Genomic DNA, 14,042 nt, shown 5'->3' with positions numbered 1-14,042 from the left:
CACAGGAAAATAATTTTTAGAGGAAAATTTAATTCTTCACAATGTTTTTCCTTGGCAAGGCAGTGTGGCGCGCGCGACCGAAAGCGGAGGGCTCGTCTTAAATTTCAGATGAGCACTGCTGTGTGTAATGATGCCATTAGTGATGAAATCACTCGAACTCGGGATGATTAAAAATTCGAACTTTCATTTTGAAAAACGATAATTGGAATAAATCTAACTACATTACACATGGCCTCATTTCTTTTCAAGTTCTATTTCTTTTCAGCATAGCTCCTTGAAACTTTCTGTGAATATCCCTCGGATTAAAGAGAACAAGCTTGTAAAATATCATAAAATTTTGCTTTATCTCTTTTTAAGAGAATAAAAAATGAGAAGAAATTAGGGAGTATTTTATGCGATTAGGTTGATTTGGGTCGATGCCGTCAAATTCTTCTTCTAAAAACAGAGTAACAAATGTTACAGAGTTTCAAAAATAGAAATTCAATGCCAATAATTTGCAATTAAGACTACCTATATTAGTGAGGTGAATCCATAATATTTGCAAGATTCTGAGTTAATCGTTTGGTAACATCTAATTATGAAAGTAAATGGTAAACTGTATGATTGCCAATGCAGCCAATACGTTTTCTTGAGTGTCCAATTAAAAGTTGGTACCTATAACATCCATGATCCGTACAGATTTGATCAGTAAACATTTATTCGAATGAGCTCAGATTGAGCTGTGACAAGAAATGTTTGATGAATGTTGTAACTTACTATTTTAAAATTTACAATAACAGATATGGATGGATAACACTGAATAATCATTACATGAATCTTTGACAGATTATATTTTGAAGATGTTGAAACTTCAACATGACAACATGAGAAAAAGACGTCTGAAGATAGTAAAAAGAGAGGGATAGTGCAAGGATCAGACTTGCAGATAAATATATTTACAAGGGAGGGGAGCCTGCAATAAAACAAAGAAGCGTTGGCTTTAAAAAAGCAACGAATTTAAGACGTGAATGCCGCAGGGTTGGGCAACGTGAGAGGATGATATCGGACATAATGCATGAACATTTGTTTCTTGCGAATATATGTGGTATACAAATGCAGAAAACGAGGGAAAAAATGAAATGATCTAGATCGCATAATGCATGAAAATGGAAAAAACAGAGGGAAAACAAATGCATGCTTGAAATGTTTTCAAAACGCTAAAAAATGGACAAAGGTGGATGATACAAGACATTAAAAATGTCTAAAAAGTGATAGAAAAAATGGATATGAAAAAATAAAGACAAGAAAAAAAGAGAGACAATCTTTGGTTGAAATGAAATATCTTTTGAAGATTCGAAACGGCTCTGAAATTTTATAGGTTCAGGACCTAAATTGCACTGGACAACGAATAGAAAAGGCTCCAGGATACCAAAAAGTGTGTTGTTGAGGTTCTCTTTACTGACATAAGTAAGTTCGCTCTTTTTTTAGTTCCTGATTGAGGAAAAATGTATTTAGTTGTTAAAGTTTTAGTTGTGAGCAAAGGTAGTTTATAAGATTTTTGAGTTTAATTTAACGTTAATCTGCTGAATATGCATAAATAGCCATCGTGAAATAATTATTGCTTCAAGAAAAATTGTTATTCATTTTATTGGAAGAGAAGGTGAAACATTTTCATTAAAAATTAATTATTGAGGCGGGATAATTTATTTTTGAGTTTTTAACCATGCCCTCTATGAGAGAGTCATGGGTGAATCTTACCTACATTCAACTTGCAAAATGATGTTGGTCAATTTTTGGCTGCTTTAAATGACTGGGATTTGATAATTTTGTAATGGAATACTAGATTAGACAGGGCTCACATAGAATCATTATGAGACACATTTTTTCATCATGATTTCACTTAAAACACATTGAACATGATGGGAATTTTTTAAATCAATTTGTGCTTGAGAAATTAGCGTTGATATTCAAATAATTTGCATTAAAATAAGACAATTCAAATTTTCTGTGCTCCAATCTGTGCTTGATGTCAACTATCATAGATTAAATTTACTTTTGCAGTTTTAAATGTATATTAAATGGTTTATTGAGAGCTTGGAACAAAATTCCGATAAAAATTCTTGACTAAAATGAGCTCTCTTGATCTTGAAAATACGCTGACATCTTTGAAGCCTTGCTGATAAGGCAAACAACCAAAGATGAGTATAATGTAGTCATTAAAATGAACAGAACTTTTTTAAGGTATTTACACTATTGCATTTTCCCACAGTATCAGGATCCGGCCATGAGACTTTGTAAAGAGCACCTATCTCATTAATAACTAATTCCCTTTGTATCCAACTATTCCTCCCCAGAATAAAAGCAGTTACTTGTATTAGGTACCTAACTAAAGTTGTGGTACCTACAATTCAAAGAACTTTCAATCATCACTTAGATAAGTAGAGTACCTAGTCATTACATGAAAAGACTTGTAGCTTGAGAAAGATTAATGGTTTTCACACTGGCATCAATATACTCAATAAATTGCAAGATTCTCATCAGGTGCTTTGCTATGAATTTTTCAGCACTTAATCCTAAATTTTATGCTGATGATACTAAGGGGCTTAACTGAAAGTGTTTGACAGGAATTTGAGGTTTTGATCCAAGCAGGAAAGGAACTGATATCTGATCCTTGGAAGTAAGCAGGTAAGGAAAGTTATGTTAGTCAGCGCACCCTGGTTACTGGCAAGTGACTTAAAAGGATGATAAGAAGCGCCACAGAAAAATGAAGAGACTAATAGTCATATCATGGTGATAAAAAGAGGAGGCATGAATTGAAGAGAGATTTAGGAGCAAATTCAGTTGAAATTGGGGGGAAAATACTTTTTTCTTTAAAAAAAAAAACAGAGCCCTTTTTAAAGAGCTTTCGCGAGATTCTCTACTTAAAGGCAGTCACTCAAAGTAAAAAGTTAAGCATATTGAAAACTTAAAGTTGATTTAAGTTTAAATACCTGATGAAAAAGACTAAACGAAAGATGAAGGTCTGATTGACATGGGATGTTAATTGCTGAATATCAGTGATTGAGAATATTCTGTTCTTAAATTTAATTAGATCTCTTAAAAGTTCCTTCATTGAGAAGGTCCTTCTACAGTCTCAATAATCAATACAGTAATGGCATTGGGCGACAGTGCAAACAATAGTTGAACTTATAAGATGGATACTGAGAATTTTTGTCGCAAGAAAAAAATTTAAACATTCATTTTGATATATTTCAGAGTAAAATCAGATGACGGGATACCTTCTACTATTCAACAGTCGTTGCTTATTTATCAATAAAAAGGGGCATTAAAATAAACCTCAAAATAGGATTTTTTTTATTTTTACATATGGATTACTGATTAATGGCTAGCATCCTAGTGGATTTAGTGGTAGGTCTAGCTCATCACAAAAACGAAGTCGATATTGGTGGCAGCTTATGATCAGAGTTTTATCTCAGTGCTTGACTAATGATTGAATATCAGTACTATATTGATATAATATGCATCTGACCGTAACCGACAAAAGGTTGGGGCAATTGTGTCCTTAATGTTTAGCAAAACATGGATCCATCAATCTTGAAGAATCTTTCAGCTGTAACTTCCCATAAGAGCCATGCACAGTCCCCTAAATTTAAATGAAATTATTGGAACTAAGAATTGATGGTTTGATTTCACAGATTGAAAAAAATTGATAGGTATTTCTTTTTTGAGTTGTTTTAGCTTGGATACATCATTTTTGAAACAGACTTTTTGAAAATTGACAGTTGATGTATGTTCCTGGGTCAGATGATTGTATTTTTCAATTTTCACCAAACAATAAATATGAGAGGAGTTGGTGTCTGTGACCATTCACAGGAAAAGAGATCTTCGTGCAAGGAGAGCAATATTTCTTGAAAACCATTTCTGTTTTAGATTGAAAACTCAGACTGCAGAGTTTTTTATCAAAAATTTTGTCTAGTATCCTAGAAAATAGGTAGCCAAGGTTTTAGTTACACCAATAAACTTCAAGGATAACAATATAGCATATAAAATGACGTTCTTTGGACTGAAAAATTTGTTTGGTTTAAAATTGTTTCTCATAAAGTCATCAAACTTCATAAATTGTTCAGCTACTATTGGTTTTAAGTCACTTGGCTCTCGAATATTCAATAGGAATCGAGTAATTCTGATCATAAGTAGAGGTTATGAGGTGAGAGAGGTCATGTTTGGATCAAATCCAATAAAATTGATGGTATCAAACTGGATCAAATCAAAGACATAAGCTCTTTAAATGATACTGCTGAGAATAAATGGACACTTGAGGAATATCCTACATCCAATGTGCAGTATGATCAGTAGCGCCTACTGACATTAGGGTCTCCTTTCCTGTAGATTATCACATGTTGTCGTTTCCCTGATGAAAGGAACAAAACTCCGTTCCAAGGTTGCTAAATTGACTAAAAAATTCAATTTTTTCCAAGAATATGACTATACAGTTTTTCCCCCAAAATTTTGCTGATTTTTGCATGCAATCGGGGGAACAATTGGCGAAATTTTCAGTTAGAAATTCCCAACAGTTGCCTTGTGAGGGTTCAATTTTCAAAATAAAATTTTGCAACGTTGAAATCTGGTTAGGTTGTTCCTTTGAGGAACAACAATTTAAGAGACGCTTGTTAGAGATTTTAATCTTTGTTTTTCTCTGGTAGGAATTCACCGTTTAAGATCCTTTTATCATCTACGAAGATGCTACTAAAATCTGAAATTTATCAAAATGAATGGAGGAATTTGGGACTGGGTAATTTGTGCATACGCACAGAGATATAGTCAAAACTCACAGGATAATAATCGATAAATCCAGAGGAAATTACCTTCAGGTTCTTTAGCAATCACTGTCGAACTACGGTCCACACCACCCTTTTTGTCTTCTGCTCAGACAAAATTACAACGGTTAACAAGAGAAAAGGCCCAAGTGGAATCATTATTTTTTAAAACTAGGAAAAAAATCACACAATAAGAAAGACGGTGATAAAAAGGCATGAGGGAGGACAGAGTTGCCATTTTTAACCTGATTTTAGAGTTTCTTACAGTGTACTGGAGCACATCTGCGGCTAACTTGAAAATGATGTGCCTCAATTTGCTACGTTGCAGACTACCAGTCATAGTTTACCTATTAGCTTGAAAATTAATGAAAATAATTTCTTGAAAATATACGCAACTTTCCTCCTCTGTTTGTAGATTGTTCTTTTAAAATTCCAAGCAATTAAGGTAGCTGATTACTCCCCAGAAAATTAAAATAACAGAGCAAATTTTCAAACAACAGAATTGAGATGCATCATTTTCGAGATTAGTCATTAGTACTGTGAGCACTCTAACAGCATAATGCAGAGCTAAACTTCTGATGGATGCTAACTTTGGACTATCTGTTTACCAAAATGTTAGATGTAAGCAGCAAACATAAAAAAATAAAATAAAATGAAAACATTGCAAAAATTTGCTAAACTTTCTTTGTCACAAAGAAAATTGAACGACAAATAAGAATACCGGAAATATTGATGGTTTAATGTAAGTTTTTTCTAAAAAAATTTTGAATGGGATTTTAGATTTTTTTTTATGTTTTATCACCCTCGAGGTAACTTCATTTCAATTTTTTCCATATAGGTTCAGCAAAGTAACAGCAATCAGATCAATGAGTTAATTTTAGAACAGTCAAAAGTGGTTCCGCAAAGGTTACCTTCACTGTACTTAATTTTGCCCCAAATCCACTCAAAGTTTACCCTAGAGAGGAAGCATAAGAAATATTATTCTATGGCTGATAAAAATATTCTTTGAAAGATTTTTTCCAAATTTGATGAGAGATACATCTGCACTTCATCGTTTGATAAAAGGATCGTCCAAAGATAAATACACCAAAAGAAACCTGAGCGCTCAAAGTAACTCTAAAATTACTCTCAATTTCCAAACTCATCACAAGCTGAGTAACTTTGCATTAGGATGAGACAATTGAGATGCAGATTCAAAGAAACTATATCCATCCAAGAAGACATTTCTACCACCTCTGAGGAGTATTTTAGAAATATCGAATTAATTGTTAGTCCCTAATCTATCCAGAAGCATTAAAAACTTTTTGCAAGCTTGTGAAAAATTAATTTGAAAAATATCAGATTTCCTTCCTCTTTAAACATTGGAAAATAACGGCTACCTTAATTGTGATCAGGTTCTAACTAAGAAGTCTATGGAGGAGCTTCTAATGATGAAAATAAAGATCACTTTTTAACAAATTAGTCTAATCTGAAAATGCTGCATGGAGAGGTTATCTCTGTTTAAAAAAAATTAATAAATAAATGAATAAATATAAATTCTCAGCAGAATTCAAACTTAGTGCAGCGATTATTTAAGTTCTGCATAAGCTGCAATTCAGTCCCCCCTCCAAGTAGCTTACGTAACTGTGATATATTCGGCATCGTTTAAAATTTAAGGTGTGTTGAAAGGCCTATCTATAAATTTAGGTTTAATTAAGGTTATGGTGAACCTACTCAGTGATAAAAATATGCAAGGAGAACATAGTCTGTCCCAGAAATTTTAAAAAGCTGGAATGTCTCAAGTGAAAAACAGCGGGTTCGTTGAGATTTTGACCAGATAAGGCTGTTATTTTGAAATGGCAACAGATGGGAGCTTTGGCTGGACAGTAAGAAATTTAGTGCAATGGGGTGCCTGATAAAATAGGAGGTTGCGACATGAACTTTCTTAGTTATAATCGGCCCATGTTAAGCATGAGGAGGCTGAAAGGTTGAACCTCTAAAGGGAGCATAAAAATGGTCTCTTAGATAGAGAAACCTCTCAACGATTTTAAACTTTCGAGGTCTAAATTTTGTTGATCACTAAGGACAGGACTTGTCTAAACCTGAAAATCTGTCTGTATCCCATTTCTACAGTACATCAAATTTTTTCGACAGGATATATCAAAGAGGTTCTTGGGACATACTAAATTAATTAGATTCAAAGTTAAATAAACAGTCCGAACACAAATAAGAGGAAGTGATCATTTTATGAATAAAATAATGGTAAGCAAACTTAGGGATATAAGCGCTTTAGATGCTTGAAAGGAGGGAATTGCTTGGAGAGAAAAAAGTGTTACTACTTTGGAATTTTGTCATGAGCCAACTGTGAAAACACATTATGATGGGTCTCTATTACCTCTGTGCATGCTGTGGGAAAATTAATCAGCCTCTAAGTAGTGATTAAAAATGCCCCACGCAATTTGGGAAAAGTAATTTGATGCGTCAAGAGCCACTAAAAATTACAATGCAGAGGAGAGAAAATTCAGTTGAAATCCGAGTGAATGGCTTCATACCATGATGGCCAAATTCCATGCAATATCCATTGGACATTAGCTGATTTAGCACTTAGCCATTCTGATAACAATGGTAAAAATATTTAGAAATTGAGTTCTAATTTTGGTTGCGATTGATGCAAATCCAAAAATTGCCATAAAAAAAAAGAAGACTGAGAAAAACTAAACAAAAGTCACTAAACGATTGAATAAAGCATATTTAAAAAAAGACACATGGAATAATTCAACTAACATGACACAAGTGCAAATTGTTGGCTGCTAAAATCGGACATGGCAGGTTTTCATTTCTCATTATTTACATGGAAATTTTCTCATGGGGAGAGTGAAAATATGTTTCAGAAACGAGGAATATTTACAAAGCAGAGGAGAGAGGTTCATGAGAGAAAAAGGAGCATAACATATTTACAGAGTTAGAAAGTCTTGTATTACCGAAAACCAAACAATGAAACTACATTTTTATGGTGGATGCAAATTCACCAATATTCCACAGAAATAGAAAGGTCGTACAGCTCTACTTGTGGGAGTAATAAATAATTATTCACTTGACTGGAAAGATCTATTCCTTACATATAAAAAAAAGATTGACAAGTGTAAACTTATCTTGGGATTGTTCAAGTAAAAGAGCACGGCACTGGAATCACTAAGTTCCTAGGGGGGGAAGGGGGAGGGATAGAATCTCGAAGTTGACTAACTTTATTAAGTTAATGCAAATCACACTGTAAAGTAAGTACTATTGTAGAGCATATTTGAGGACTCTCAGCTGTGAATTACCGAAATGATTATATTTAAGGTGACACACAAGTGAAAAACGAGTTGAATAATGCAACATATTGAGGTACCTAAATCTTGAGTTTGGGGTCATTGTTTTAGGACAATAGCATTGAAAAATGAATTTCAGTGAACTATGACGGTAGTACTTGATTATCTGGGGAATAAAATAATATGAAGAGGGTAGTTTTATGCTCGGCAAAAATGTTTGACCACGAAAGTAATTGTTACACTTTGATCAGATGTTTTCCAGCAAGAGGCTACTATGTGCTTCAGTTTTCAAAAAAAAAATTTCTGACAACTCTGCCAGTCTCTAGGCGTTAGTCTTATAGTGAATATTTCAATTTGGACACTGCACCGACCTGACTTAAAAATTTGCAAATCGTTATTTTATATTTATCATTGACTAATTTAAAAGCCTAATTTCAAGCACGCTGCCTGACAGCTAAGATGATGCAATCCCTAAAACGTTTAATCCGGCGCTTTCTCACAGCAAGATTGTAGCTGGGGAGGATACGAAGCCTCCTCGCTAGAACTTTTCCTTAGGTGATTCCTTCTTCGTAGGTGAGGAATAAGGTTCAGAATATTTAAAAATAATTTAATTCACGAAAGAATGTCTATCAGATGGAACAGTAACTGAACAAAGACAGCACGAATTCTTGGGTAATTTACATACTAAATTTCTTTCATGGTTTTTAGAAAACCAAAAATGGTTACATGCAGCTTAATTTTAAATTCAAAACTCGGTGGGCAGTATATAAAGTGTGCCTTCAGGTGGAGGGTGTGAGTAATGACTTACCTTTTAAGTCATCGTCCTCTAACGTTGTACTGCTATCAGTTGATTCTTTGACTTGAGATCCGTCCCCTTTCTTAGTGATAATGCTTCGGCCTGAGGAGAAACAAGCGAAGGGATATCAGTTTGCGATTACAAGAAAAGGATGAGTGGTGCAAGAGAAATTAGAACCACACCATTTAAACTTGATCACTCCACAGAGGAGCAGAAGTCACCACTTTAATCCTCAAAAAGGTTTCAAGGATGCGTTAAAGCTGCTGTCGAAGTTTATGAGCAATGCATCCAGGGTTAAAGTGGATCTGTAGTACCTACTCATGAGAACAATTCAGCGATCGATCGATTGATCAAAAATATCTGGATTTCAAAGGACATTTTTCAGAGAATCTCTGACGGTCACATCATATTGTTGTAGTCATATTTACAATTTGAGTGGAAAATACTTTGAAATAACTTTTGTGGTTTGTTCCTGGTGAGAATTGCAAACTGTTAGCTTTAACAATTTGCCGTTTTCATTCAAGACTTAGGATACAATTTTGGAGTTACTTCTAATTATTTCTTGATCAAATTGAATTGATGGAAACCTGATGCACCACAGCATGATGGGACTATCAGGGATTTTCGAAAAAATTACTTAAAATCCAGAAATTGTCGATTGATTTATCTACAATCGAATCATTATGCTTCAAAAAGCATACAACCCTTGGTACAAGAAACGTTGGTATGCTCTTGACAATGTCTTTGGCTGAAACGCAGCTTTTAGTCCCCGTTACCAGAACAATGGCGCAAGATTTAAATTTCAAAAACTTTGCAGTCTTGGCCGAAAACAAATATGACCGTCTGCTGTTGATCAAAATGAACAAATTCAGAGCAAGCAAATTTGTTAGGAAAAAAAATGCATTTGCTTTTGGTGAGGTGGCTGCTTTTTCATTTGTTGAAATTCAAGTCTCGCGTGGCAGCTTTGATAGCGGGGACAAAAAGCTGCGTTTCAGGCAAAGGGGTCGGCAAGAGCATACCTCCGTTTCAGTTACCTTGCAAACAACCACTTTCAGTGAGATGATTTTTGGTGTCGATTCTTCAGGTCAAGATACAAATTATTCGCTACATTATTATTATACAATTCTTATTATTATAGAGTTTGATGCCCGGTTCAAAACATTTTGAAAAAAAGTTGGCATGAGAAAACCAAGCAGGAGGAGAAGAAATCCGCGATCCATATGACAGAGATGAATTGAAAACTGATGGTGGATCAGTTATACATATAGTTTCTGGCCTCTCTTTGCCTTCCTACGTTGGAACATTATCAACTGCTAACCTTTGAGATGCCATGGAAAATTGCTGAAGGTGGTCGTATATTGTCACAATACTTCTCGTGAGACATCTGACGACTTATATGTAACAATGGCGGATGTGAAAAATTACCTTTTCGAAACACATTAAAAAAACTGTTTTGGCATCGAGAAAATTTTGAGAAAATACTTGAGATGTGATCTTCGAGATCTGTACATTATGCCAGAGCCAAACATATTAAATTTTTGTGTGAAGAAAACAGTTTTTTAAGCGTGTTTCGAAAAGGTAATTTTTTACATACGCCATTGTTACATATAAGGCCTCATCTCTAGATATATCTAGTTTGTACTTTTGATGAATGGGAAAACTGAATTCTAATAGAGCTCAAGGTTGTCAACCCCTTCACCAGGCAATGATATTGCCAGGAATGTTATTCAATAATAAATCACCTATTTATGTGCCAAAATTTTAGAGGCACACTATAAGGGAATATTGCAAAAATTCTCATAGGAAATAATTCTGCTCAGTCACTGAGAAAGTATCGAGACAACAGAATCCCCTCCTCATGGCTTGGGTTAGAAAGTAATTTACAAACAAATAGGGCATCTGTAAAGGAATATTTTTTTAGGCAACTGTTCAAATTAAAAAAAAAATATTTGAAATATATTTTTTAGATATTTCTGGCATTTAATCTAATCCCTGAAAATATTTGAAACAGCTTTATTTCCAAAACATTGAGAGAAAGCAAAAACATGAGAGTGAAACAGATTCTATTCATGGTGCAAAAACAGTGTTAAAGGTAATGATCAAGATCTACCAAGTTCACCGTTCATTAGAGTTTCATTAAAATTTTCATTCCAAGCATGAAGCAAGAGTAAAAGCGGCGGAACAAATGTGCTTTGTACGTTCAGAATTGAAGAAATTTTCAAAAAAGGATTAAATCCTAAAACAGGCCCACACTTAAAATGCATGTGAGGTAGTGCATTAAAGTAACAACTGTGTATACGAACAGAAATTTCTTGAACTGGGTTGCATTTATTTGGAGGCAGAAGCCAGACTTTGATTTGTAGAGCACCACAGAAAAAAAACTTTAACTTCTCGAGGAAGCAAAAATGAATAAATGGGTCGAAATACAACTTTGGCATTAAATACTTATAGTTTAAAATTTATAGGACAATATGTAGGCATAATATCGGCTCATATTATCATAAAGGGTGTAAAAATAATTATTTTGTGACAAGATGATGGTGGTGGAATAAAACGTTAGCCACACCCTTTCCCCTCAAAATAGTTCATTTTTTTAAAGCTCTAGATCAGTCCTAACATGTACTTTTTTAATTACATTTTTTTATTTTCAGTTCAGTTTTTTTTCCTGTTTTTTTTTTTTTCAATTACATCTAAGAGCTCTGTAACAATTTTGCTAATTTCCTCAAGTAACTGACAAAAATCAGCAAATCATTCTTGGACTTCCTTAACGGTTTTTCAAACTGTCCATTAAAAAAAAGCTTGCAATTAAAACTTCAGAAACGTGAGAATTGAGTTGAATGTTCATTAATTTTTAAGTTAGCACTGCAAGAAAATATGATTAAAAACTCAAAAAATTTTTTTGGATTAAATCCTATTTGCCTATCAAAGACCACAAATGTATTCAAAAGTATTTGTATGAATTAAAATAGATCTCTAAAGAACACAGGTAGTTGTCTTTAATAAGTTTAAAACATTAGGTTTGCCCAACCTAAAGCTTTATGAGGTTAAACACACCTTGAAAACATTAGGTCTCTGAAAAATTTTAGCATAAAAAGCCTGAAAGATTTTGCCTTGATAAAATATTCTTTAGGAATATGAATTTTTAACAGAAATGATGTTAATTAAAAAAAAATAAATAAATTAATCAATGAAATATAATGATGTTAATTAAAAAAAAATAAATAAATTAATCAATGAAATATAAAACCAACAAATCCTATCAGTTCCCTTTCCTACGTTTCACATAACCTCATGCAGAAGATTTTGCAAATCAATTTTAAATCATCAAATGGTTTTTGTAGAAATTTTCAGGAGTAAAACGTTCTGCTAGAGAAAACTCCTGTGATTGAGAGCAATGATATCATTAATATCCCAGAATGGTTTATAAAAGAAGAAGAAGAAGAAGAAGAGAAAATTGGAAAAATTTCCCCTTCATCAATATTCTATAAAAAATTTAGAAGCTCATGACATCCCTTGAATTGTTGGGAAAAAATGTCAGTTAGCATGATTGTAAAAGTTGGCTCCAATCCTTTTCACACCTTAAATTTATGAAAAAATTGGAGAGAGAATTTCTCTGATTTGTATTCAAAACTGATAGAATTAGTTCTTTACAGTACATTGCATGGATAAAATTCACTTGTATGAAAAAGAAGTAGTTTTAAAAATAACCATAAAGAGTATCTGGTTCAGAATGGCCAAGCTAATAATTTTCTGACTACATCAAAATTTTGACTCGTCAGGTTTTCAATGCAAAAGCATATTTCTGAGATTTGTAACTAAAATCAGTGGTTAAAATAGATCAACTTAAAAATTTGCAAGTAAATTTGAAAAGATGTGAAGTGGAGAGGGCGCAAAAAAAAAAAACTATAAAAATACAAAAAATAAAAATTGTCAAGCAAAAGCTTAAAGCACAGAACAGGTTAGAGGCTGTTTGTTAGGTGATTTACATGTAAATTATGTTAGTCTCAAGGTTTGAAATTTCTTTTAAGGGAAATGTTTTGCATTTTCGAAAAGGGGGTGGAACAGCTGAAGATACCGAACGCATCAGAAATTACGACAATTTGTAAAATCTGTAAATTAGTTAACAAACAGAAGTGGAAAAGTTTGTGTAATGATGAGGTACTTAACTTGCGGTTAAATTAAAAAATCAATCACACAAAAAGGACTCAACTTCTCCAGTAAAATTTTCTGAGAACGCACCATTAATGGGTTAACTTTTGAAAACTTTCCTCGCGAAAGAAAACTAATTGTTGAACGATTCATGATTGAATTCTTGGAGGGATTTCAAAGCATTCAAAATTCTAAAATAACTGTAACTATGAGAGGACAAAAAATGACCGACTTCCAATTAAAATAAAAATAAAAAACGGCAACAATGATGCTATGACGGATAGTGTTTTAAAAACAATGTTCGGATGACTTTCAATCACTGGTACTTAGATCCAAAAGTTTCGTACATTGAAACTAAGTAATGCTCCAAACAAAAGGAATTGAACGAATGTCTTTCATTCTATGCCCAAATCTTGTTAGTGGCGGTTGTCTACAAATTGAGTCGACATAACTTCCAAACTAGGTTAAAATTGGCGTAAATACTGTTTCACAAAAATGATGTTTGCGAGTTGATTTTTATTTACAGATAGTGTATAATGCCAAAAACCATCAAAAGTTTAAAATATTAAACAACAGGAACCTCCAATTCCCATTGAAAAAAAGCAATCTCCGAGCAACTGGACAAATTTTTCAGGGGAGTGATTTCAGCTGAGTCCCGTAAAAAAATGAGGATTTGAATTTTTGACAGGAAATACTCTCTAGTATTCCAAATGATATGCAAACGGATTAATTAGTTTTAGTGCTAACAGGAGACGAGCAGTTGCAATTAAATTGGACAAATTTTAAGCTTTGTTTAAGCGGCTTAAAATTTATGGTGGCATATTCTTAGCATTAAATTGGCAATTTCAGATAGTCATAATCCCTTTCAGTTAGACATTTTTGAGAATTATATGAGCCAAAACTGTCGTAAACTTTACAGCAATGGTACCAAAATCTCAATTTTGAGTTCATCATTTGCATTGCGTTTCCTTTTTCCTACGACGGTTAAATTTAGTGAAGGTACACAAACGG

The 14,042-nt window shown here is 33.4% G+C and overlaps 1 protein-coding gene across 12 annotated transcripts in view; it reads right to left on the bottom strand.

Moving 5' to 3' along the window:
* Window positions 1–14,042, bottom strand: part of CaMKII (Calcium/calmodulin-dependent protein kinase II) — a 252,745-nt gene that overhangs the window by 31,698 nt on the left and 207,005 nt on the right. For 8 of the 12 annotated variants that reach the window (XM_072298210.1, XM_072298214.1, XM_072298211.1 and 5 more), the window contains exon 12: window positions 8,895–8,984. In XM_072298210.1, coding sequence (XP_072154311.1) covers window positions 8,895–8,984 — 90 coding nt within the window. Of the gene's footprint in view, window positions 1–4,844; window positions 4,902–8,894; window positions 8,985–14,042 lie in introns of all 12 variants that reach the window. The other 4 variants (XM_072298212.1, XM_072298215.1, XM_072298213.1 and 1 more) reach the window with 1 other exon arrangement.

This window comes from Bemisia tabaci, chromosome 3 (assembly GCF_918797505.1).
Source record: "Bemisia tabaci chromosome 3, PGI_BMITA_v3".
In the NCBI taxonomy this organism is placed as follows: Eukaryota; Metazoa; Arthropoda; class Insecta; order Hemiptera; family Aleyrodidae; genus Bemisia; species Bemisia tabaci.
Note: the sequence above shows the minus strand (reverse complement) of the source record. Positions and strands in the feature narration are given on the sequence as shown.